At 37.7% G+C, this 24,041-nt stretch overlaps 1 protein-coding gene across 2 annotated transcripts in view; it reads right to left on the reverse strand.

Moving 5' to 3' along the window:
• The window catches only part of LOC120538107 (threonine--tRNA ligase 1, cytoplasmic-like), an 86,947-nt gene that overhangs the window by 14,663 nt on the left and 48,243 nt on the right, over window positions 1-24,041 (reverse strand). For both annotated transcript variants that reach the window (XM_039767547.1, XM_039767540.1), the window contains 3 exons: window positions 22,834-22,911; window positions 16,121-16,221; window positions 8,169-8,270 (listed from right to left, as the gene is read on the reverse strand). In XM_039767547.1, coding sequence (XP_039623481.1) covers window positions 8,169-8,270; window positions 16,121-16,221; window positions 22,834-22,911 — 281 coding nt within the window. The remainder of the gene's footprint in view (window positions 1-8,168; window positions 8,271-16,120; window positions 16,222-22,833; window positions 22,912-24,041) is intronic.

Consider the following 24,041-nt stretch of genomic DNA (forward strand, 5'->3'; position numbering starts at 1 on the left):
TTAATGCATGATGACTGACTGAACCTTGGTAGTACTCGTTCCAACTGTGGAAAAGATGATCATGCCCCCACACCAAATCCATGTTTTATGTTCCAATTGTAATAAACAAAATTTAAAAGTTTTTGTACTTGTTACCGTAATAGGTTTTTAACAATTTTATAAGGAACGTGATATTTATTAGAGAATTTTATTCTCATAATTACTCGCTTAAGCTGACAAAAACTATGAAAAGAAATTCAATCATTCTGGTCATGTAATATATTTACTTGTTCTATAGATTAATTTTCTGTTGCAATAATCACCTGGAAAATATAAATTTAATGGCAATGTTATTCTTATATCTAGTGTCATTTTACAAGTAGACAACAGTTCTAGTTATTAAGTGCTAGTAAGAGCACTTTTTTTTTTTTACTATTTAACAGTAAACAGTATAGTTATGCTTTTATTAATGTCAATCAAGTTATTTTGTCATTGTTGAGAAAAAGGGAGACTGCAGATGAAAAAATAATTCTGAAAGTGTGAAAATTGGTATTTTGTCACAATCCAGTATCTCATTTGTCTTCAACCTGTTTTAGCAGTTAAAGAGTATAATGTAGGTAAACCCTTATCTACATGATTCATCAGGAAGGGTATTTAACATTATTTGGCAAAGGCCAACATGAGAAAGTTCAGCAACTCAAAGCAGTTCTTGTAAAAACAACAAAATACAGTTTCACAAATATAACAAATTAAATGAAGACTCAATAAGAATAAGTTTAATCATCACTGAAATGGTGGTGAAATTATTGCTGTTCCCTGATGGTGAATTTGGCCAAGATGTGTCTGCAAATACACCTGCAACTAGGATTACTAAATTAACAAATAATTTAAATAAACTACTGACAGGGCTTACAACTTGCAAGTGAAAATTTCAAAGTAAGAACATGTAAAAGATATTAGTACACCAGTGCAAGTGACTTGTGATGTATGAATAACCAGTATACCTTCAGACTAAAAACTACAAGCCTCAGACGATGTTGATCTTCTGTACATATGTGCAGTGAAATACCTGACTGATTTACTTCTTGTTTTGCAGTAGATTAGAACATGTATAGAAAGTTTGCATGAGGAACAGGCAACAGCTATTCCATCTGGCAATAGCTCACAGGATCATAAATATAAAGCATACTTTCAATGTCCAAATACATCAAATGAGACAGAGTTTCTTCCTTTCAAGAAACTGATAACAGGAAAAAAAACAGCTAACTCAAGTATAATGCCAACAAATGAAGCAGCTGTGAGTAATGATGCTATTTTCAAGCAACATCGGTTCATGGGAGATGGACTACAATGTTTTTCATATGGCTAGAATAAGACAAGGAAATAAGCGTGAAGTTCAGCAAATACTGCACATTAGCTGGCATGCCCTATACGGTCTGTGTGGTAATTTGATCATTCAGCTGGTAAAAGACAACGCAGTACAACCTCCATGTAGCATTTTTCTTGGGACTGACAAAAAAAAAAATTAACTGAAAGAAACTGTTACTGTTTTGTCAGGCAGTAATGTGTGCAGGCCTAGATTGGCAGTGTTTTGTTTTTTAACACTTTCACTACAGTTGCTTTTTTTTAGCTATGATCTACTTTCAATATATCCTGAATTGCTCCATTTGCTTTGTGGAATTAGTACCATATTTTGGTTGTTTCACATTATTTCTTTTCTGTACTTTCATGAATGCCGTTTTGATGATAATAACTGTGCCATTTTTTTTGTAACATTTCAGTAGCACTGAAAATATTAATCTGGGAAAAAGTTCTATAAACTGAGACGTAGAATGCCAGCTGTCCCATTTCTTCAGCAGCTATGACATTTTACTGATTTCCAAATTCTGTCTTAACTCATGAGTCCAATTTGTTAAAGCCTCTTGTACTCTGGAATGGCATATGTGTTTAATAAGTGATACATTTACATTACAATACATTAAAAAAATTGCACTTTGACTGTGCTTCTAAACTTTTGACCTTACGGGCACAAATGCTCCTTAAAAATAAAATGTTGCAGTTGATGTGAATGAAGGTGTAAAAAACTACTACTTACTCTTTAATATTGTGACTGATGCATTAATGGATTTACAACCTCCCCACATACTGTTGTTGAAAGACAACAATGGGACGAGATGCTTTTGGAGAAATGGAAATATGCATGAAACACTCGAGAATGAAGTAGAATATACTCATGTTACTGGTGATAAGCAATGCACTTGAAAGTGTGTTTTGTTATTATTGAAAGAAAAACTAAAGAATCTGAGTGTATCAGGAACACATGCTGCACCATCAGTATACAAATGAAGTAAAGAGTAAACAATGATCATTATATTGTTCATTTTATATATTTAAGTGGTCTGAACTACAGGTAGTTTAGTGCTTTCCTCACACATACTGAAATTACAGAGTTGCTCCATCATACTAATATTAGTTGACACAACTAGGAAATATACTTGTGCTTTCTGCCTTAAAAGAGAGGAGATAGCAGTGTTTAGATCAGTGAAACTCAACGATGTTCCTCATATGCTAATAAGACTTTTGGGTATCATATGGCTTTTATGACAGATGGGGAATGCCAGAATGCCCTAAGATTAAATCATGAAAACAAAATAACTACACAGGTACACACAAGTGTGAAGTCATTCGAATTTATTTTTTCTTTGTGGGTAAGGTAACCTAAAGATGGCAATTTGGCTCATTTCTCAGCCTCACAGTGACGAGGAATAACTCAACCACAATGTTAAAAGATATGAAGATGTAATTTAAAACCAACAAGAAGAGTATGGCTGACATTTTAAAGAGTTTAAGGCATGTGAACCATAAATCTGTGGAGGTTAATGGTGTTTTAAAAAAATTCCACATGGAGATATTGAGGCTTCAGTATGACACTATTTTGAAAATGGATGCTGAATTCATGTTCGAGTTTCTTTCACAAGAAAGGTTTCCACGATTAGTCTGTGTGTTCTAAGCAGACTATTTCATCAATGTGATTACCGAATGTAGACTGGGTTATCATATATTCACGCACCCTCCAACAACTGCACCAGGGAGAAGAGCTGGTCTGCTGTTTCATGGCTGGGACAGAATCCACATTATTCCTCCTGTATTTTTGGCTCAACCATTGGACAGTGTCCTTCATCCAACATACTTAATTATGCCTTACCTGTGAGAATGAGGATTGCGATCCCTTTGTAGTTGGAGCACACCCTCTGTTCACCTTTCTTTAAAATATGTGGATCACCACACGAGTCTTCCATTTCGAGGGTGCTTTACCCACCTTATATTCAACATTGAATAGACATTTAAGCCACGCTATCCCAACAATGTCCAGCACATTCAATATTTCCATTCTGACTTCATCCACAACAGTAGCCTTACCACAATGGAGTTAACAGACCACCATAGTAACTTCGGTAACAGTGATTGGACATCCCTGCTCCACCAGAAATGTCCAACACTGCCTCCTGGTGGAACACCATGTCCAACACGTTGAGTAACTCAAAAAGTGTTCCTTTGACCACTCACTTTTCTCAGACACAACACAACTGCTTCTCCCTGGTGCAGCTGCTACAAAGTGTTTTTTAGATTTTGAAAAAAGCACATGACCTTGTCACTCATCATGTGTTGTGGGAAGTGTTAAAGGAATATGGGGTGACAGGGCTGGCAATTCTTTCCTTTTAGGAGTGCAGTGTCACCTGTGCCTAAATCTTGGCATTAAATCAAATTTGTTTACTGGGTATTAGATTCCATCAAGGATGTTTCATGTCACCACTCCTGTTTGTGGTGTTCAAGGAAAGGATAACAAGGAGCAGCCGAGGACATGAGGGTGACCTGTCAGGGAGGCTAAGGGTAGCATTGTCGCGTTCTGCAGAACTGGTTGTCCTTTTTGCCTCATCTGAGGGTGACTTTCGACAAACATTCGAGCGATTCGCTGCCAAGTGTGAAGAGGTTGGGATGAGGATAAGCACCTCCCAGTCTGAGAAAATGGTTCTCCCTGGAAAAAGAGTGGATAGTTTTTTCCAAGTAAGATGGGGGGACAACAGCTCTTAGGGGAGAAGTTCAAGTGTCTCAGGATTGTTCACGAGTGATTGAAAAAGGGAATGCAAGATTGACAAACAGATTGGAGCAACAGCAGCTGCACCGATCTATGGTGGTGAAATGGGAGCAGAATTTAAAGACAAAATTTTCCGTTACTGGTCGATCTACATCCCTGACACTACCTATGGTCGAGCTATGGGAAAAGTCCAAAAGAATGATACCGCAAATACAAGCAGCAGAAATGAGGTTTCCTCGCAGTTTGGCTGGGCTGATATTACACAGAAACTCAAAAATTCGGGAGACCTCAGAGTAGACCTGCTACTGCTTCAGATTAGGAAAAGATGGGAATTCCCCAGTAAAAGCTGGAATGTGTACAGTATTTGGGGACAAGAAAGTCTGTGCTTGGGTGCTTTGCCTGCTACCACCTCAATCCTAATGATGAAAAGTGGTTTCAGAAAATGAGAATGAGAGGCGATTACCAGATCACACTTGGTAATCAAAATGAGTGCACTAAAGCTCTTGTCACAAAAACATTTCCTGTCAGTGATGGGAAGATAAGAAACCTTGAACTCAGGGTGACCAAAATCAGGACAGCTAAAACTTTCCTCAGACCGGTGTCTGACCCAGTTCTTATTTCACAGGTTTAGGAGTGTATCACTGAAGTGCGCTCTTAAAAACATGTTGTTGTTATTACTTTAAAATTAACAGTTGCCTTTATAGTGGCATTTATACAACACCAGACAGGGAGTGCTATTCATTTTCTGTCCTCAGCATTGCAATTACATCACATCCTCATAAACTGAAACTTTAAAAGCACTGCTTATTCACAATGTGATAAAGTCATATTCTAGCTACCTGTAATGAAATTCAGAAAGCATTCCTAGTATGTTTATTTTTTGTAAGTTTGACAGTATTATTACAGTCATATGAAAAAGTTTGGGAAGCCCTCTTAATTCTTTGGATTTTTGTTTATCGTTGGCTGAACTTTCAAAGTAGCAACTTCCTTTCAATATATGACCTGCCTTATGGAAACAGTAGTATTTCAGCAGTGACATTAAGTTTATTGGATTACCAGAAAATATGCAATATGCATCATAACAAAATTAGACAGGTGCATAAATTTGGGCACCCCAACAGAGATATTACAAAAATACATAGTTGAGCCTCCCTTTGCAAATATAACAGTCTATAGATGCCTCCTATAGCCTTTGATGAGTGTCTGTATTCTAGATGGAGGTATTTTTGACCATTCTTCCATACAAAATCTCTCCAGTTCAGTTAAATTTGATGGCTGCCGAGCATGGACAGCCTGCTTCAAATCATCCCATAGATTTTCGATGATATTCAAATCAGGGGAATGTGATGGCCATTCCAGAACGTTGTACTTCTCCCTCTGCATGAATGCCTTTGTAGATTTCGAACTGTGTTTTGGGTCATTGTCTTGTTGGAATATCCAAGCCCTGCTTAATTTCAATTTTGTGACTGATGCTTGAACATTATTCTGAAGAATTTGTTGATATTGGGTTGAATTCATCCAACCCTCTACTTTAACAAGAGTCCCAGTCCCTGAACCAGCCACACAGCCCCACAGCATGATGGAACCTCCACCAAATTTGACAGTAGGTAGCAGATGATTTTCTTGGAATGCGGTGTTGTTCAGTGCAAAGCACTTTTTATTATGACCAAATAACTCAATTTTTGTCTCATCAGTCCAAAGCACTTTGTTCCAAAATTAATCTGGCTTGTCTAAATGAGCACTTGTATACAACAGACGACTCTGTTTGTGGCATGAGTTCAGAAAGGGCTTCTTTCTCATCACCCTGCCATACAGATGTTCTTTGTGCAAATTGCGCTAAATTGTAGAACGATGTACAGATACACCATCTGCAGCAAGATGTTCTTGCAGGTCTTTGGAGGTGATCTGTGGGTTGTCTGTAACCATTCTCACAATCCTGCGCAAATGCTGCTCCTGTATTTTTCTTGGCCTGCCAGACCTAGGTTTAACAGCAACTGTGCCTGTGGCCTTCCATTTCCTGATTACATTCCTTTCAGTTGAAATTGACAGTTTGAACCTCTGAGATAGCTTTTTGTAGCCATCCCCTAAACCATGATACTGAACAATCTTTGTTTTCAGATCTTTTGAGAGTTGCTTTGAGGATCCCATGCTGTCACTCTTCAGAGGAGAGTCAAAGGGAAGCACAACTTGCAATTGACCACCTTAAATACCTTTTCTCATGATTGGACACACCTGTCTATGATGTTCAAGGCTTAACGAGCTAATTCAACCAATTTGGTGTTACAAGTAATCAGTATTGAGCAGTTACATGCATTCAAATCATACAAATTACAAGGGTACCCACATTTTTGCACAGCCAGATTTTCACATTTGATTTAATTTTTATACAACTAAATACTGCTTCACTAAAAATCTTTGTTCGGAAAACACCCCAGTATTCAGATGTTCCTAGGAAATGAGACATACCACTGTTATCTTTTTTGTTGAAAGTAGAGTAAATTATTATGCAGGCTGAGAGGGGTTCCCAAACTTTTTCATATGTATGTATTACTAATATTTGAAAACTGTTATACTGTATATAAATGTGTCTTTTCACATGTTTTCTGTGATAAATTAGCAAAGATACATGTGACTTTTCTCAGATGTCTCTAAAAGATACAACTGATTAAAGAAGCAGATATGGGATTATTTCTTTTGATTTACATATTTAGCTGTAGTGCTTAAGCTTTTCTTGTAATATTACTTCAAGCTCATTTTATATTACGTATATTTTTACAGTTTCAAAGTACAGACAAATCAATACAGAGCAAGATATTAAAGTAATAATGTGTTCATTTTGCTTCAGTGCTTCAGCACTTGACTCTTAATTTGTCACCTATTTAACTGTCCTTTGAGCATAGCAAGGACAGAATAGGGAATTTAATATTTCGGTTAACCAATTACTGTCGTATAACCGTTAAGAAAAGTAAACTTTTTATGCATACAAATTTTTCAATACTTGGAATTTAGAAATCAATACTACTGCCAACTCCAATTTTTATTTTAATCACTAGTTTTTTTTCACTTTAAAGTATACAGTATCCTTAAAATGTAGCACATGCACGGAAAAGACAACTCTGCACGTATATATTACACTACAAAAGTAAAAAAATAAAAAAAAAATAAGCAGATGAAAAAGTAAAAAATAATGTTATACTGTGACAGCTTCTAATTGCAGTTCAACCATCCTACGCATAAACTTAGAAAAGTTGTGAAGAAATGTATTAAACAATTGTTTAGGACCAAGGTGCTGAACATAAAGAAATACTTGCATATAAACTGCTGATAAATTAAGTAGAAACTGTTGATTAAATTTAATTTGATTCATACCACCTACCAATTTGCAAACAAGCAGTCACTTGAATACTTTGCACTGTTTTTATTTTGTAAGAGACACACAGACTCCTGCTCTTTTCACTGGAGACTTATGTATGTTATTAACAGGGTCTAGCTCTGCACTTTATTTATGGATAATTTAATTATTTATCAGAGTCTATAGGATGAAAAACAGCACTGTGCAGATTAAAATGGTAGATTAATGTTGAGTATAATTTCTTTTTAAGTAGATGAACCAGGTTCGGTTTACAGTCATCATAGTTCATACTTTCATTATTCAAAGTTTTTCATAGTCGTTTTTGCAGGATGCTACCCATATATACATACAAACTACTGCCAACTTACTTCTCTTGTAGAGATTGTATGCATTCTGAAACTTTGCAAAGTTTCTCTGAACATTAGGAAATGACAGGACACAACTATGGCTCAGTAAAAGTAGAATTCAGCCTAAAAACATTAATACAGTGTTGTATTAAAGTCAGATAGCCCCATTTTCAAATACAGAATAGATGCAAATGCAACCATGGTTGCTCTTTAGTTTTCTGCCTCTGTTCTCTCAATAAAGTCACCAGAATCTTTCTGCGGATTCCTTAAAACCCTGTTTAGTTAATTTCATCTAAACAACATCTATCTACTGTACTATTGTGCAATTCTGCCCTATTTACACTGATACATACATTTTCCATTAATTTAATTGAAAGTAAAACAATCTGATTACCATTTTCCAGCATAGTTCTCAGCTAAGACAGCAATCATCCTTTCTACGGAGCCCAAGATCGCACGATGAATCATCACTGGTCTCTGCAATTCACCACCTTTGCTTTGAAACAAAAAAAAATACACATTAATATTTAAAATAATTTACTCTATTGTTAACTTTAAATATACTAGTGGTGTAGATAATCATGTCCATAACGCTGATCAGTGCTGATGAACATTAATGCCGCCACTGCTACTCCCCACTACAGGATCCCTTAACATCCTTTGTGGATTACAATGACATTATATACAACCATGAATTCTTTATTTTTCCTCTGGTTTAAAACAGTGTGCATATACATATACACATATAGTACCCTTCATGATGTATAGGACAAAGACATTTTACTTTGATTTACCCCTCTGCTCCATAGTTTAAAATTACACATCGTACAATTCAGACGTGATTAAAGAGCAACATTGTTGATTTTAATTTAAGGGTATTTGCCTACATTTTTATCACACCATATAGAAATGACAACACTTTTCCTACATGGTCCTCTCAAAAAAAAAAATAAAAATATTAGTGCCAGCTAATTTAAATGGAGGAAGGAGAGAGTGGGCATACTTTTGCATGTTGCTCATAGTTCTCTCTGGAAGGCACTGTTAGTACATTGGTGAAATCCACCTTTTTTTTATTTTTATTTTTTTTTAATTTAAGCACCAGTGTCAAATATTTAAAATTTGTTTCTGTCTTATTTTGACTAGGGCTGCAACTAATGATTATTTTGGTAGTCGACTAATCGTTCAATTTATTTTTTGATTAGTTACTTTATTTCATGCTTGACTATTTTGATGCCTGCGACCTGTGGTTGCACATCCTGTTCTTGGCTCCAGTGCATGTCTTTAACTCATCTGCTCACGTCTGTCAACCTGTGAATGTCACCCTGATGCCTCTGCATTAACACGATTAAAATTAATCATAATCAAATTAAAATAGCAACCAATGAAACATATGAAAATAATCAGATGTTTTTATATTAGTGAGACCATCACAATAAAAAAGAAATACATTAAACAATACAAACTAAAGTGCACGTAGTATTTAAACAAAAAAAGTGCATTTAACTTAACCAAAAAATACATCATTAAAACTGAAACGTTTTCATATTTTAGTAATAAATGACAAAATGTAGACATAAACAATATAATGTGTAAAGCCTGAAGTACAAAAATCAAATAAACACTTTCACAAAAGGTTCAAGGGTGATACAATAGCTTCCATGGTGCAGCGGTAGGAATTGCTGACTTATAATCAAGAGTCCCCCGGTTTGATCCTGACTGCCTTATACATTTACCGTTTTGAGTAGTTGCTCTTATTGTTAATATTATACAATAAACACATACATTTGATTTTTGTCTGTAACAGCCACTATATTAAATGTATAGTACTTGTAAAATTTACCGTTTTTTTTTCTCTTTTATTCTCTCAGTCACGATCACAAAACACACTACCGTCCCGCCAGGGATCTGACGCTGTTACTTTTTATCTGCAACTGGTAATAACTGTAGATGTGAGTGGTGACAATCGAACTGGAAATTCTCTGATCTGGATGGATAAAAGCTGACATACAAACGCTGGCAAATCTGGCCAGCTGGCCTTATTCGTATCTATCTCACTGTCACTTGATTTTGTTTTATTCAATTTTATTAAGTATTCCTGCTTACGCTGAATTAGTATGTGCCTTAAGGCCCGTGATGTCAAAGAGGAAAGAATGTTCCTCTGCAAAGTGTGCCATGAAGGCTCTTCTTTTCTCAGTGGACAGCGTGCATGCCTTGCACAGTATATGTGCTTTAATCTCCGCCAGGTCAACTTGTTATAGCACGAGCAACCGGCCACCTGTGTGCTGCTGCTAGGACTGAATAAGCTCACGCCTTCTGGTGTCGGCACGCAGCACTAGCAAAAAAAAAAAAAGAAAGAGACAAATGTGACATTTTAAAGAAATCATTGTATGACCTGAATAGTACCAATCAGAAAACATCATCGCACTAACACAATATTATTTGAAAACGAACAGATCGGGTGTAAATTTGTAACTTGTAAAAGTTAGCTTTTACTTTTATTTTCTCAGTCTCGTTCACGCTCTCCCTCCCATCCTGATCGGACCCTAACTAACTAACTATAACGGCGCCAGCATACATTCTCAAGATACAGCGGCATCACATCTCCAGCATGCTTTCGTTTCAGATGCTCATGCATCATGATGGTGCTGCCGTGAAAAGAAAGCTACGCTTTACATAATCTGCATTCAACTTTTTATTCTTTTTCGGTGAAGTTCTCCCTCACTTTAGAAAGTTTCTGTCTTAATTTTTTTTCCATCTCCTTCCCCCTCCCCTATCCGACACGCAATTGCAACCATGGTTATTTTCCTTTACAAACAATAACAAATGATACTGCCCCCAGACATTCATGTAGTGCATTGCAGTTACAAAAACCAATGTGGTTCTTTGTGACTGGAGCCTCTATTGAAGGTTCTGTTCATGACGCGTCGACTAATTGTTGCAGCCCTAATTTTGAATACCTGATGATGCGCATTTTGAGTAAACGGCTTCTCACAGTTTGCCGCTAATCTGCCTTGCAGAGTGTATTAATAATCTTAATTTTCAAGTCAGAAGCCATTCTGACTTTTGAGAAGGCTACATATAGTTGCACATGTCCAAATGCAGAAGCTGGTTAATTTTTGCTGTCTCTTTTGTTTAATTAATTTCTGGGGGCATCTGTGTCATGTTTACTAATTTTCTTTAGACTCATTTGAATTTACATGTTGCTGTTTCACATTCACATCTACTGCAAGCTTCTACATTGGTTTCATTTGTTCTCCTTGTACTTTATAACCTTGCTTTTCACTGCTCAGGCAATTACTTTTCTTGAGCTTCACACACACTCTCTGTAGTGATTTTTCAAGTACCTTTACTCATTTACATTAATGACTGCTTAAATATTCAAAAATTTGAGTGCCAATTTAAAAGTACTATTTTCCTTTAATTTCAACAAAACTACCTTGACATATAAGTAAGCTTGGTTTAATTGTGGCAGTCAGAGGCAGAAATCAGCTTATATTTTATGACAGCTACATACACACACAGTTTATACAGATGTATCTGTGACATGTTGCAAGTTGATTAGAACATTCAAATTGCATTGTACACTGCAAATACGAGAATAATGACTATATGTAGTACATACATACATACATACACACATGCGCACAGTACATATGAGGTCTGTCCAAAAAGAAACCTTTTTTTTTGTATATATACAAAAATAACGTCTTAATATGCTTACAACATTATCAGAATTGTCTCCTTCAAATTACTCCCCTCCTCTATTTATACACCACTCCCAAAAGTTTCTACATTTCTGGAAAGCATCCTAGAACTCGTTTTGTGGAATGTTGTGCAGGTCCTGTGGCAAATTTTCAGTTGTTTGAAAGTGGCAATCTTTCACAGTGAATTAAAAAAAAATCTGCAGGGGCGGTAAAGCCAACGTTCATCACCTACCATGACATGTTTCAGAAAGTTATGATCAGCTTTTGAATGATCTAACAACTCACGACTGACTGTGACATGGTTCGTTTTCTTCTCATTTGTCATGAGACACAGTGGAGATTTTGCTGCAAAACTTTGCATTTGCAGTTTTTAAGTCAACATTTTGTGACATGAACTTTTACTGATGTCTACTTCTTCAGCAACTTCATGTGCAGTAAGGCAAATCAGAAATCGCAAATCAAAGCATGCAGTCTCTCAATGTGATCACCATCCAGTTTTGGATGCCCGATTTGAAACATCTGTACCATTCATAACATTATGTGTGGTTTAAACTATCCTCTTCATAAACTTCCTGCAACATCTGAAAAGTCTTAGTAACAGTTTTTGACAATTTCACACAGAACTTCAAGGAAATACATTGCCCTTCAAGATTCTTAATATTTCAACTTGCCTAAAATAAATAAATGAATAAATAAAAGTAGAGACTAGTTTACTCTACTGCTTGTATTTAATGAATAACTGGTGAGATTGACCAAGTAGGCATTTTAAAGAGTTGGTTCACTACTTAAGAAGTTAGGCTTTTTTCTTTTTGCACACACCTTGTATTTCAAAAGTTTCTTTTTGTAATGAATGAATAAAAAATAAGCATAAACCCTGGAGCAACAAAATGAATTATCTTAATGAGCCTGATCGTTACAAAGTAATATTTATTTGGTAGGTCCTTATAACCAGCTTAAAAATTTTGCCATCTCTATTATTATCAGCATTATTTATATAATCGTGTTAAATTATATTATACAGTATATGACCAGTTTCTATGTGTCTGGTAGGAGCAGTTGTGACAACTTAGAGATAAGAACTCCAAATACATCTTTGGTTATCTATGCTGCCACTTACTTTCAAATTTAATTCCAGGAACAACACAATTATGCAAAAAGGAGACATTCCCCCTACTTGGCCTTTACCACCCATGGGATCATATTCAAAATGTTTTTACTTTTAGTACTGATTCAAGTGGGCATGCAATGTACAATTAGGCAAGCATTCCTATTCACTGGAAAAACATTTTCTTAACACTAGAATTACCAGAGCCTACGATAAAACTCGTAATTCCGTTCCACCTTAAACTGCTTCTTAAATCCCTTCACACCTCTCCGCCAGCGCCCTTTGTCTTCTAAATGTGCTGATAAAGAGAAGCTTGGAGCAGCCGGCTATTCCATCCCCCCACCAATTTAGAACGTGCACGAACTTCTCTCAGCTCATGCCTTGATTGAGTATCTGGGAGTGAAGTGGAGTTTTAGAGTGGAAATAATAGATCGTTATTTGAAACACACGCATTTCATGTGTGTTCCATTTCTACAGTAATCTGTGTCAACACATTGTTAAAACAGAAACGTTTTTTTATATTCTAGTAGTAGATGACAGAATGTAGGCATAAACTATACAATGTATGAAGCCTGAAGTCCAAATAGCAAAGAAACATTTTCACAAGAATAACACAATTGCACTTTTATTCAAAAATATAACTGCAGAAACAAAAAGCCGCCTTAACATGCGACATTGACACCAGTTTACTGTAACTGCCTCCGTGGTTCAATAGACTCAGACCCCACTTGGGAATCAATGGGTTACGAGTTCGATCCTGCGTCCCTCCGTTTTGAGAAGTAAACTGCTCTTATTCTTACTGTTTTAGAATAAAAGCATACATTTGATTTCAGTCTGTAACAGCCGGTGCAATTTATGATCCTTGTAAAGGTTAGCTTTTTTTTTAATTCACTTTTCATTCTCTCAGTCGCGTTCAGAATCAATCCATACAACCCTATCTGACACGGCTGTTTTCACTAAAGGCGCTATAGCTCTGCAGTGGCATCACGTGTATTTTTTGAGCATGCCCATTTGAGCAGTATAAAAAGTATTGAAAAGTATAACAAAACAACGGGCAGACTTTTTTTCTATTTATTCGGTTTTATTGAGTGTTCCTGCCAGTCCCCGCATGTTGCTGTATGCTTTTTCTTTTGTACTCCAGGACATGCAGAGGAAAGAATGGTAAAGACCAGTAACCGGCTATATGCAATCATCAGACACTCCCCATCTGCCCGTGTCGTTCAAACACAGGAACATATATTGGTGTAAAAGTATAACAAAAGTGCACTTTTATTCAAGTGCACTTTTTCCATCGCCTTTTCCTGTAAGAAGCAATGTCTCTCTATGCTGTGGTTTCTATTACACACCTGAAAGAAAGAGACAATACATGTGAAAATATCCAGCATACAGCAACATGCAGGGACTGGCAGGAACGCTCAATAAAACTGAATAAAAAGAAAATCAAGTGACGGTGAGATACGAAGAAGGCAGCTTCGCCAGCGTTTGTGTGTCAGAACCCGTTGGCGTTAGTATGCATCGTGGTACAACGCAGAGCTATAAGCGTCTGTATTCTGTTTCTTTTGTACTCCAGGGCACGCAGAGGAGAGAATAGTAAAGAGCAGTAACTTCGGCACTATATGCAATCATCAGACACTCCCCATCTGCCCGTTGTTTTGTTATACTTTTCAATACTTTTATACTGCTCAAGCGGGCATGCTCAAAAATACGTGTAATGCCACGAAAAGTGCACGCAGACACTTCATTTCGCAAACAAAACAAGTGCACTTTTATTCAAAACTACCTGTATAACCGAAGAAAAAAGAAAGCAAGTTACAGTAGGCGATTGATATGACAGCTTGCATGGTGCAATGCTAAGAAGTGCTGATTTTCATTCCGTGCTATATAAAATCATCACATTCAAATATTAACAGTTCCCACACACCCAAGGACCGTCCTTCCTACATTTACGACCGTGTACTTGTTGCCGTGTACACACCTCTCTGTGCTATGGTTTCTATTACACTGAATGAGCACCTGACACTGTACTTTCTTCCCTGGGGAAGGTCCGCATCAGAGAATTTCCAGTTCCTGCATAAATTCACACCCGATCTGGCGCTGTTCGTTTTCAAATAATATTGCATTAGTGCGATTATATTTTCACATATATTGTCTCTTTCTTTCAGGTGTGTAATAGAAACCACAGCATAGAGAGAAGTGTGTACATTGCTTCTTACAGGAAAAGGGATGGAAAAAGTGCACTTGAATAAAAGTGCACTTTTGTTATACTTTTACACCAATATATGTTCCTGTGTTTGAGCGACACGGGCAGATGGGGAGTGTCTGATGATTGCATATAGCGCCGAAGTTACTGGTCTTTACCATTCTTTCCTCTGCATGTCCTGGAGTACAAAAGAAACAGCATACAGCAACATGCGGGGACTGGCAGGAACACTCAATAAAACTGAAAAAAAGAAAAGCAAGTGACGGTGAGATACGAAGAAGGCAGCTTCGCCAGCGTTTGTGTGTCAGAACCCGGGGGTGGGTGTTTGGCGTTAGTATGCATCGTGGTACACTGCAGAGCTATAGCGTCTTTAGTGAAAACAGCCGTGTCAGATGGGGTTGTATGGATTGATTCTGAGCGCGACTGAGAGAATGAAAAGTGAATAAAAAAAAAAGCTAACCTTTACAAGGATCATAAATTGCACCGGCTGTTACAGACTGAAATCAAATGTATGCTTTTATTCTAAAACAGTAAGACTAAGAGCAGTTTACTTCTCAAAACGGAGGGGCAGGATCGAACTCGTGACCCTTGATTCCCAAGCGGGGCTGAGTCTATTGAACCACGGAGGCAGTTACAGTAAACTGGTGTCAATGTGCATGTTAAGGCGCTTTTTGTTTCTGCAGTTATATTTTGAATAAAAGCGCAATTGTGTTATTCTTGTGAAAATGTTTCTTTGCTATTTGGACTTCAGGCTTCATACATTATATAGTTTATGCCTACATTTTGTCATCTACTACTAGAATATAAAAAACGTTTCTGTTTTAACAATGTGTTGACACAGATTAATGTAGAAACTGAACAGACATGAAATGCGTGTGTTCCAAACAACGATCTATTATTTCCACTCTAAAACTCCACTTCACTCCCAGATACTCAATCAAGGCAAGCTGAGAGTTCGTGCACGTTCTAAATTGGTGGGGGGATGGAATAGCCGGCTGCTCCAAGCTTCTCTTTATCAGCACATTTAGAAGACAAAGGGCGCTGGCGGAGAGGTGTGAAGGGATTTAAGAAGCAGTTTAAGGTGGGACGGAATTATGAGTTTTTTCGTAGGCTCTGGTAATTCTAGTGTTAAGTCTTAACATCTCCTTACTGTAGAAACATAACAGTAATGAGTTAAAGCTGAACATATATATAAAAAACACTTGTCAAACACTTCCCATGTAGAATACGAAAATATGTTTTTAAAATAACAAAATGTGCTGTTACCACTTGAACATTATTTTTTTGTAATACTCTCTTAAATATACATTGTCACATAACATTTTCTGCGTTTTTACCTCACATAATTCAAGTCAAATCGTATAGGAAGCTGAAAGTCCAGTTGAATTGTTGCACACTGATGGTAGCGGCCAATCGCATCTTTAATCTGAATGTCAATCTAGAAAAAAATCAGAAAAGCCTAAATTTTAATTTTTACCCAAAGTTTCAGCGTAAACGTTTTAAACAAAGCATTAAACAGATAACAGTAATTAATTCATCAAAGAAACGATTACCTCTGTACATTAAATAAACTCATAACACGTAAAATTAGTATTGTACAGGCAAAAATGTTCTTAAAAGTAGAAGTGTTTATAAAATTTTATTTGCAGCATGATTAATACAGGTAGAGGAATGAATGAAGACTCTTGCAGAAATGATGTACTGAATCGAGGGAAGCAGGGGTTCATTATTTGTTCTTGCCATGCACACTAGTTTGACTACATCAGAATGATACATTGACAAAAAGGTCAGCAGAAGGGATTTAAAGAAACAATGGGTGCATAGCAGGTATCTTTTTTAATATTTACTGTGGTTTAAAGTTTTTTTTTTATTTACAAGAACAAAATACATATAGTAATACACAGTACAGTCAATATAAAAAAGATAAATGCAGTAATACCAAAAAAAACAAAATCCAGAAGAACAAATCCAGCAAAATGAACATGTCTACATCTACTCAAATCAGACAGGTATACGGCAATAAAGGCCTATTGTAATTGCTCACATAAATTAAAGCAGCAGCAAAGATCTGGCAATCTATCTTATGATATTACAGTAATCCCTCGCTATATCGCGCTTCGACTTTCGCGGATTTTATATGAAAGCATAACTAAATATATAACGCGGATTTTTCGCTGCTTTCGGGTTCTCGGACAATGTGTCTTTTACTTCCTGTACATGCTTCCTCAGTTGGTTTGCCCAGTTGATTTCATACAAGGGACGTTATTGGCAGATGACGGAGAAGCTAACCAATCAGAGCACGCAGTTAAGTTCCTGCCTGCTGAATGCAGTGTTAACCAGGAAGTCTCGTCTCGCTCATTCAGCATCAACGTGTTTCGCTGTATAAAGAGTTAACTTTTGTGCTCTTTTGTGTTTATCTTTGTGCATAGTCAAGCCCTTCATTATGGCTCCAAAACGATCTGTTACTGCTTCAGGGGTCGTGCCCAAGCGCAAACGGAAGATGTTAACGATTGCCGAAAAGGTAAATGTTTTGGATTTGTTGAAGGCTACGATTCTTTTTAAAAAGTAGGAAAGGAATATAAGATCTACGGCCGCAGTGTCCTTTTAACCAGGGTGCAAAACGAGTTGTAAGTGGATGTAATAAGGTAATAATGTAATAAGTCTGGATGGAATCTGCTTTAGGGATTTGGATTGAAGACTGCCAGAAGAAGAACAACGGCAGTGCTACACAATCGCCTGAAGTGGCTACTTTGGAAGAACTGTAATGCTCTCCTTTGTTGTGCAGTAAAATTAAACTCATTGTTATTGGACAAGTCATCGTGTCATTGTTGGTGAGTAACTATAATTAATTTTCTACTTACAGTACTTAGTACATGTACGCGACGCTTAGTGTCACTGTACACACATTTACTGTATACTATTTTTCTTGCGTTGTACGTATTTATTGCTGGTGGCCTGTCTATCGTAATGGCTGTAACATATGTGATATCGGAGACACTCAATATCTTTAAAATAATATTTAGGTTTTACTCTATATAAACAGTGTGTTTATATACATACTTTCAATGAATCTTACCTAATATCTAAGAGAATACAAAGGGATTATGCTGTATAACACTGCGGGGAATATTTATAAACAGCATGGGAGAGTTTATAAGGGCTTAAAATATATAAAAATAACCATACAAACATATGATTTCTACTTCGCGGATTTTCACCTATCGCGGGGGGGTCTGGAACGCAACCCCCGCGATCAAGGAGGGATTACTGTAATTCATTGATAGTGATAAGACTGGGTCTGAGGCAGCAATGTGAAAATTAAAAATTGTATGGCTGTTCACAAATTTTAATTCTTTTTAGTTTGCTTACTTATCAAATCATTTCTAGCAAGTGCAAAGTTCCGAGTATTTCTCAGATTTCACTACTGAGATCACCAAAGTTATCTCCATGCTACCAAGAAGAGAATTTCTTTGGAAACATTCACTCTCACTCAGCTGTACAGTTCAAATACGGTGACATTAATTAAGATCAACTAATTTAAACAGATGATCAGGAAAACCAAAAAAGGTTCAACTTGTCTTACCTGATCCTCTGAAAACAATAAAAAAAACAGTTTCCACTGATTGTCTTGACTGGGTTAGGAACCCATATAGCTCAACCGCAGTAGGAAAGGACATGACTTTGCAAGAACTGGAGGAAAAAAACTGTACTGACAGAAAATCGTGGTTTAAAGCTGACCTTTGCTGATCTACCTTTGGACAGTTTTTGGCTGACTGCTGCCAGGGAGTTCCCTATTCTGGCAAGCAAAGCTATTTCAGCCCTGCTCCCATTTTCCACAACCTACCTATGCGAGCTTGGCTTTTCAAGCATGACTGCTATAAAAACTAGAAAAAAAAGATAGAGACTCAGAGCTGTTGAAGATCTTCATGTCTGTCTTTCTTCATTCATGTGTGTATATCAGCGTTGTGTTCAACTAAACAGTAAATTGTGAGAAAATTGAAACTAGAAGATCATTATATTTAATTATATATACTTTTTGTGACATTTTTGTTTGGTGGTGTGCCGTGGGATTTTTCTAATGTAAAACATTACATGCCGTGGCTCAAAAATGGTTGGGAAAAACTGAATTACAGAACAGGGTCTTGTCTTTCCTTTCCTTTCTATCCAAAACTCTGGAACAAGCAATTTCTAACCAAGTCTCTTCCTTTCTTCTACAGGCCAGAGGACTCAATCCTAATCAAGTCAGGATTCAAGAAGGGCCCCTCCACAAAGGCAGCTCTATTCTCTGTTGTCAATATATTTACAGCATGGCAGAGCTACCAATATGTCATCTGTGCTCATCCTACTAGATGTCTCCTCTGCCTCTGACACGGTCAATCACCAGATCTTCCTTGCCATCACCAGGACTGCCTTTGGGGTTCTACCTCCTGGGCAGATCTTGCTGTGTGTCCTGGCATGGAAAGCTGTCAAGGCACACAAGTGCTTCAAGAATCGGTGCTGAGCCCTTTCCTCTTCACTAGGCCCTATCATCCAGTCCCATGGTTTATCTTATCAGTGCTATGCTGATGACACATGCCTATACCTGTCATTTTCTCCAGAGGACCACACAGTATCAAGTTAGAATCTCTGCATGTCTCGCTAATATTGTAACCTGGATAGAGGAAAACCTTCTCCAGCACAACTTGGCATATGTGGCTCTTTTGGTTACCATGCTTATTTTTCCATTCAGCACCCAGCTTGGTTCCAAATCACTCACACCTGCCAAGTCGGTATGTAATATTGGAGTGGTGACTGATGATGAGCCGTCCTTCAAGGACAAATTTGCAACAGTCTCTTTGTCTTGCAGATTCACTCTATACAATATCCAGTAGATCAGACCATATCTGATCTTGCCTGGACTACTGCAACCAAGCCACTGCAGATAATGATAATTCACTTTATTTGCCATGTCCAATTCCTTGCATTATAAAGAGAGGATTTAAAACACAGTGGCATATCTGGTGTTCATTCAATCGAGGTGGGCACATGTCATTCATCTTCAGACCGCTATACTGGTTACCTATAGTGGCATAAATTAAGTTAAAATCTTTGATGCTTGCCTATGTACAGATGGAGACACCCGTGAGGTCCAATGCTCCTTCTCGACTACTCAGACATGCTAATGAATGACATAAGTTGATAACACCTCCGTGTTATATCAAATCTCAATCCCGACTTGTGTGTAGCTCCTGGCTGATGCAACAAGCTTCCCACATCCATTTGAAACATTGACTCCTCAATGTCTTCTAGAATTGTTTGAAGACTCTCTTGTTTTGTGAATTTGTGTCTTAAGTGCTAACTTAAGTTTTGTAAACCTTAAAACTGTAACTAGTTTGTACAGTGATCCCTCGCTATATCGCGCTTCGACTTTCGCGGCTTCACTCCATCGCGGATTTTAAATGTAAGCATATCTAAATAAATATCACGGATTTTTCGCTGGTTCGCAGATTTCTGCGGACAATGGGTCTTTTAATTTAAAGTACATGCTTCCTCGGTTTGTTTACCCAGTTGATTTCATACAAGGGACGCTATTGGCGGATGGTTTAGAAGCTACCCAATCAGAGCATATATTACTCCTCAATGATATAAGATACGCTTCCCGCGCGGATTGTTTGCTTTTCTCGGTCTTTCTCTGACATTCTCTGCGCCTGACGGAGGGGGTGTGAGCAGAGGGGCTGTTTGCCTGGAGGATATGGACGCTCCTTTAAGAAATGCCGCTTTATCGTGGTGGCCCAAAAGCACGTATTGATTTTTTGATTGTTTGCTTTAATCTCGCAGGCTCTCTCTGACATTCTCTGCTCCTGACGGAGGGGGTGTGAGCAGAGGGGCTGTTTGCACAGAGGCTGTTTGTTTAGAAGATATGGAGGCTACTCTAAAAAATGCTGAAAGACTACCTTCACATTGCTCCCTTATTTGCGGCTGCTTTATCGCGGTGCTCATACTTAAAAGCCCAAAAGCACGTATTGATTTTTTGATTGTTTGTTTTTCTGTCACGCTCTATCTCTCTGACATTCTCTGCTCCTGACGGCACTCGTTTGAAGAGAAGATGTGTTTGCATTCTTTCAATTGTGAGAAAGAACTGTCATCTCTGTATTGTCATGGAGCACAGTTTAAACTTTTGACTAAAGGGTGTTATTTTATGTCTAGAGGGCTCTAATAATGTTAACAATGTTGGAGAGTTTATAAGGGCTTAAAATATATAAAAATAACCATACAAACATATGGTTTCTACTTCGCGGATTTTCACCTATCGCGGGGGTACTGGAACGCAACCCCCGTGATCGAGGAGGGATTACTGTATTTTGTTCTGATCAATTTTGTACCCTTATCCTGTACCACTTATTCCCTAACAGTCCCCAGACTGATGTTACTTAATTACACTGACTTCTTTGTAAGTTGCTTTGGATAACAGCATCTGCTAAGCAAATAAATGTAAATGTTTTAACAAAACCAGTCAAAATCATGATCAGAATCTGACTCAATGTCTTCATATTCCATATCACTAGCATTCTATAACTTTTCTAGGACTTCCTCAACTGTATGTTTTCATTTTTGAGGAAGACATTTCCCCAGTACAAACAATCCTCACGCACTCTCAAAGAAACTTGTATGAAATAGTGCATAAAGAAGGGCAGTTAAATGGTTTTATCCACAGCTGTGACATGTATTATGAATGACCAATCACAGAAAAGTACACATCACTGGAATACTCTGAGCCTCAACTATCCAAAGGTAATGAGCCTTTCACTGGATATGGCTCAATTCAGGTGGGAGCTTTGATAAAAGCAGATTCACTAAGATGCTACGTGCCTCAACATATATCTGAGTAAATTGTAATTTACTAACGAAAGAGAGCACACAAGATGGAAACTTATGATTTATTTGAAATAAGGCATCCTTGGATATGTAAAAATATCATCGCTTTCTGTTGACTCGTGAGTTTACTGCAAAATACACAAACAACTTTGAAATACAGCGCTGACACTGCTGTTAAAAACTCAAACATTATGTAGCAAAATCTGTGGCAGACTACAGTCCATGAATGCACAACTTGACTTGTTTCAATAAAAGAAACTAAATCTAAAGCATTAGCCACCACTATTTATTGCAAAATGGACTGCACCAGACTACAGACCTTTAAATACAGAGTAATTGAAGACACAGAGCTGATAGATATCATTTACCAAGATCTGACAATTCTTACACATTACCTTAACATGGGACAATTCAAAAAGACACACCACTTCAATAAGATAAGAAGGTATACAGCAGTAACATTCACAAGGGACAATTGGACACTGCCAAACTACCTTGGTTAAATAAATGATTAATAAAGTGATATTTTGTGATTAATTGCAATAAAAGATTTTAATCATTTGACAACCCTACCCTAAAGAAAATCAATGTTGTTTTACCTATACTCATTCATATAGACCTTTTGCAACTGACTCATGCAGACCAAAAGGGGAAAACAGAACACTACTTCACAAAAATCACAGTCTGACAAAATCTACAAATGAGATATACATAGAGAATGAGACAGAGTGACAGCAGGGAAAAAGTGCATTTTGCTTTTTTTTCCCCACATCACAATGAATGAAATGAAGCAAGTGTAAGGGATGCAGAATCATGGACCTGTCCCAACAAAGTCTGACAAAAGGCAGGAGCCATCTCTTTATGGGACACCGGTTCATCCAAAGGTGCATCTTACTTGGCAAATTTAAACACAATAGTTAATCTAATTCATAGATTTTTAATATATGGGAATAAAACACAGTACACTGCAACACTATGTGTTGGCTGGATTAAAACCCATATACGCGATTTAAGAATGTGTAAATCTTGTGGGAATATGAATCCTGAACTTGAGCTGCAAGAAAGTGGTATTAATCACTGCATCACCAAAAGACGTACCCCTTCTCTGGCTAACACTATGTAAATGAAATGTATTGTCATTCTATCCATTAATGCTCAACAGGCCTCATATCGTTGAATGACTAATTCATTATACCTTAGGTCCATAGAATGCTCCATCTCCAGGATTCAGCTCCCAGGGCTCTCCAAATTCTTGCAAGCTTTGTTCTAATTGCTATGGAAATGATGAATGTTGATAATTAAGACAAATATGCATAACAAAATAAGTAAATTACTGTACTGGTTTTTACCTTTCTTTATTACAAAGAGGTGTTCCTATTATATACTGCTCAAAAGAATTAAAGGAACACTTTTTAATCAGAGTATAGCATAAAGTCAATGAAACTTATGGGATATTAAGCTGGTCAGTTAAGTAGCAGAGGGGGTTGTTAATCAGTTTCAGCTGCTGTGGTGTTAATGAAATTAACAACAGATGCACTAGAGGGGCAACAATGAGATGACCCCCAAAACAGGAATGGTTTAACAGGTGGAGGCCACTGACATTTTTCCCTCCTCATCTTTTCTGACTGTTTCTTCACTAGTTTTGCATTTGGCTACAGTCAGTGTCACTACTGGTAGCATGAGGCGATACCTGGACCCTACAGAGGTTGCACAGGTAGTCCAACTTCTCCAGGATGGCACATCAATACGTGTCATTGCCAGAAGGTTTGCTTTGTCTCCCTGCACAGTCTCAAGGGCATGGAGGAGATTCTAGGAGACAAGCAGTTACTCTAGGAGAGCTGGAGAGGGCCATAGAAGGTCCATAACACATCAGCAGGACCAGTATCTGCTCCTTTGGGCAAGGAAGAACAGGATGAGCACTGCCAGAGCCCTACAAAATGACCTCCAGCAGGCCACTGGTGTGAATGTCTCTGACCAAACAACCAGAAAGACTTCATGAGGGTGACCCAAGGGCCCCATGTCCTCTAATGGGCCCTGAGCTCACTGCCCAGCAGCATGCAGCTCGATTGGCATTCGCCATAGAATACCAGAATTGGCAGATGCACCACTGGCGCCCTGTGCTTTTTACAGATGAGAGCAGGTTCACCCTGAGCACGTGACAGAAGTGAAAGGGTCTGGAGAAGCCATGGAGAACATTATGCTACCTGTAACATCATTCTGCATGAGCAGTTTGGTGGTGGGCTAATGATTGTCTGGGGAGGCATATCCATGGAGGGTCACACAGACCGCTACAGGCTTGACAAAGGCACCTTGGCTGCCATTAGGATTCAGGATGAAATCCTTGGACCCATTGTCAGACCCTATGCTGGTACAGTGGCTCCAAGTGCACGATAATTCCTGGCC

Source organism: Polypterus senegalus, chromosome 1 (genome assembly GCF_016835505.1).
Source record: "Polypterus senegalus isolate Bchr_013 chromosome 1, ASM1683550v1, whole genome shotgun sequence".
NCBI classification, from domain to species: Eukaryota; Metazoa; Chordata; class Cladistia; order Polypteriformes; family Polypteridae; genus Polypterus; species Polypterus senegalus.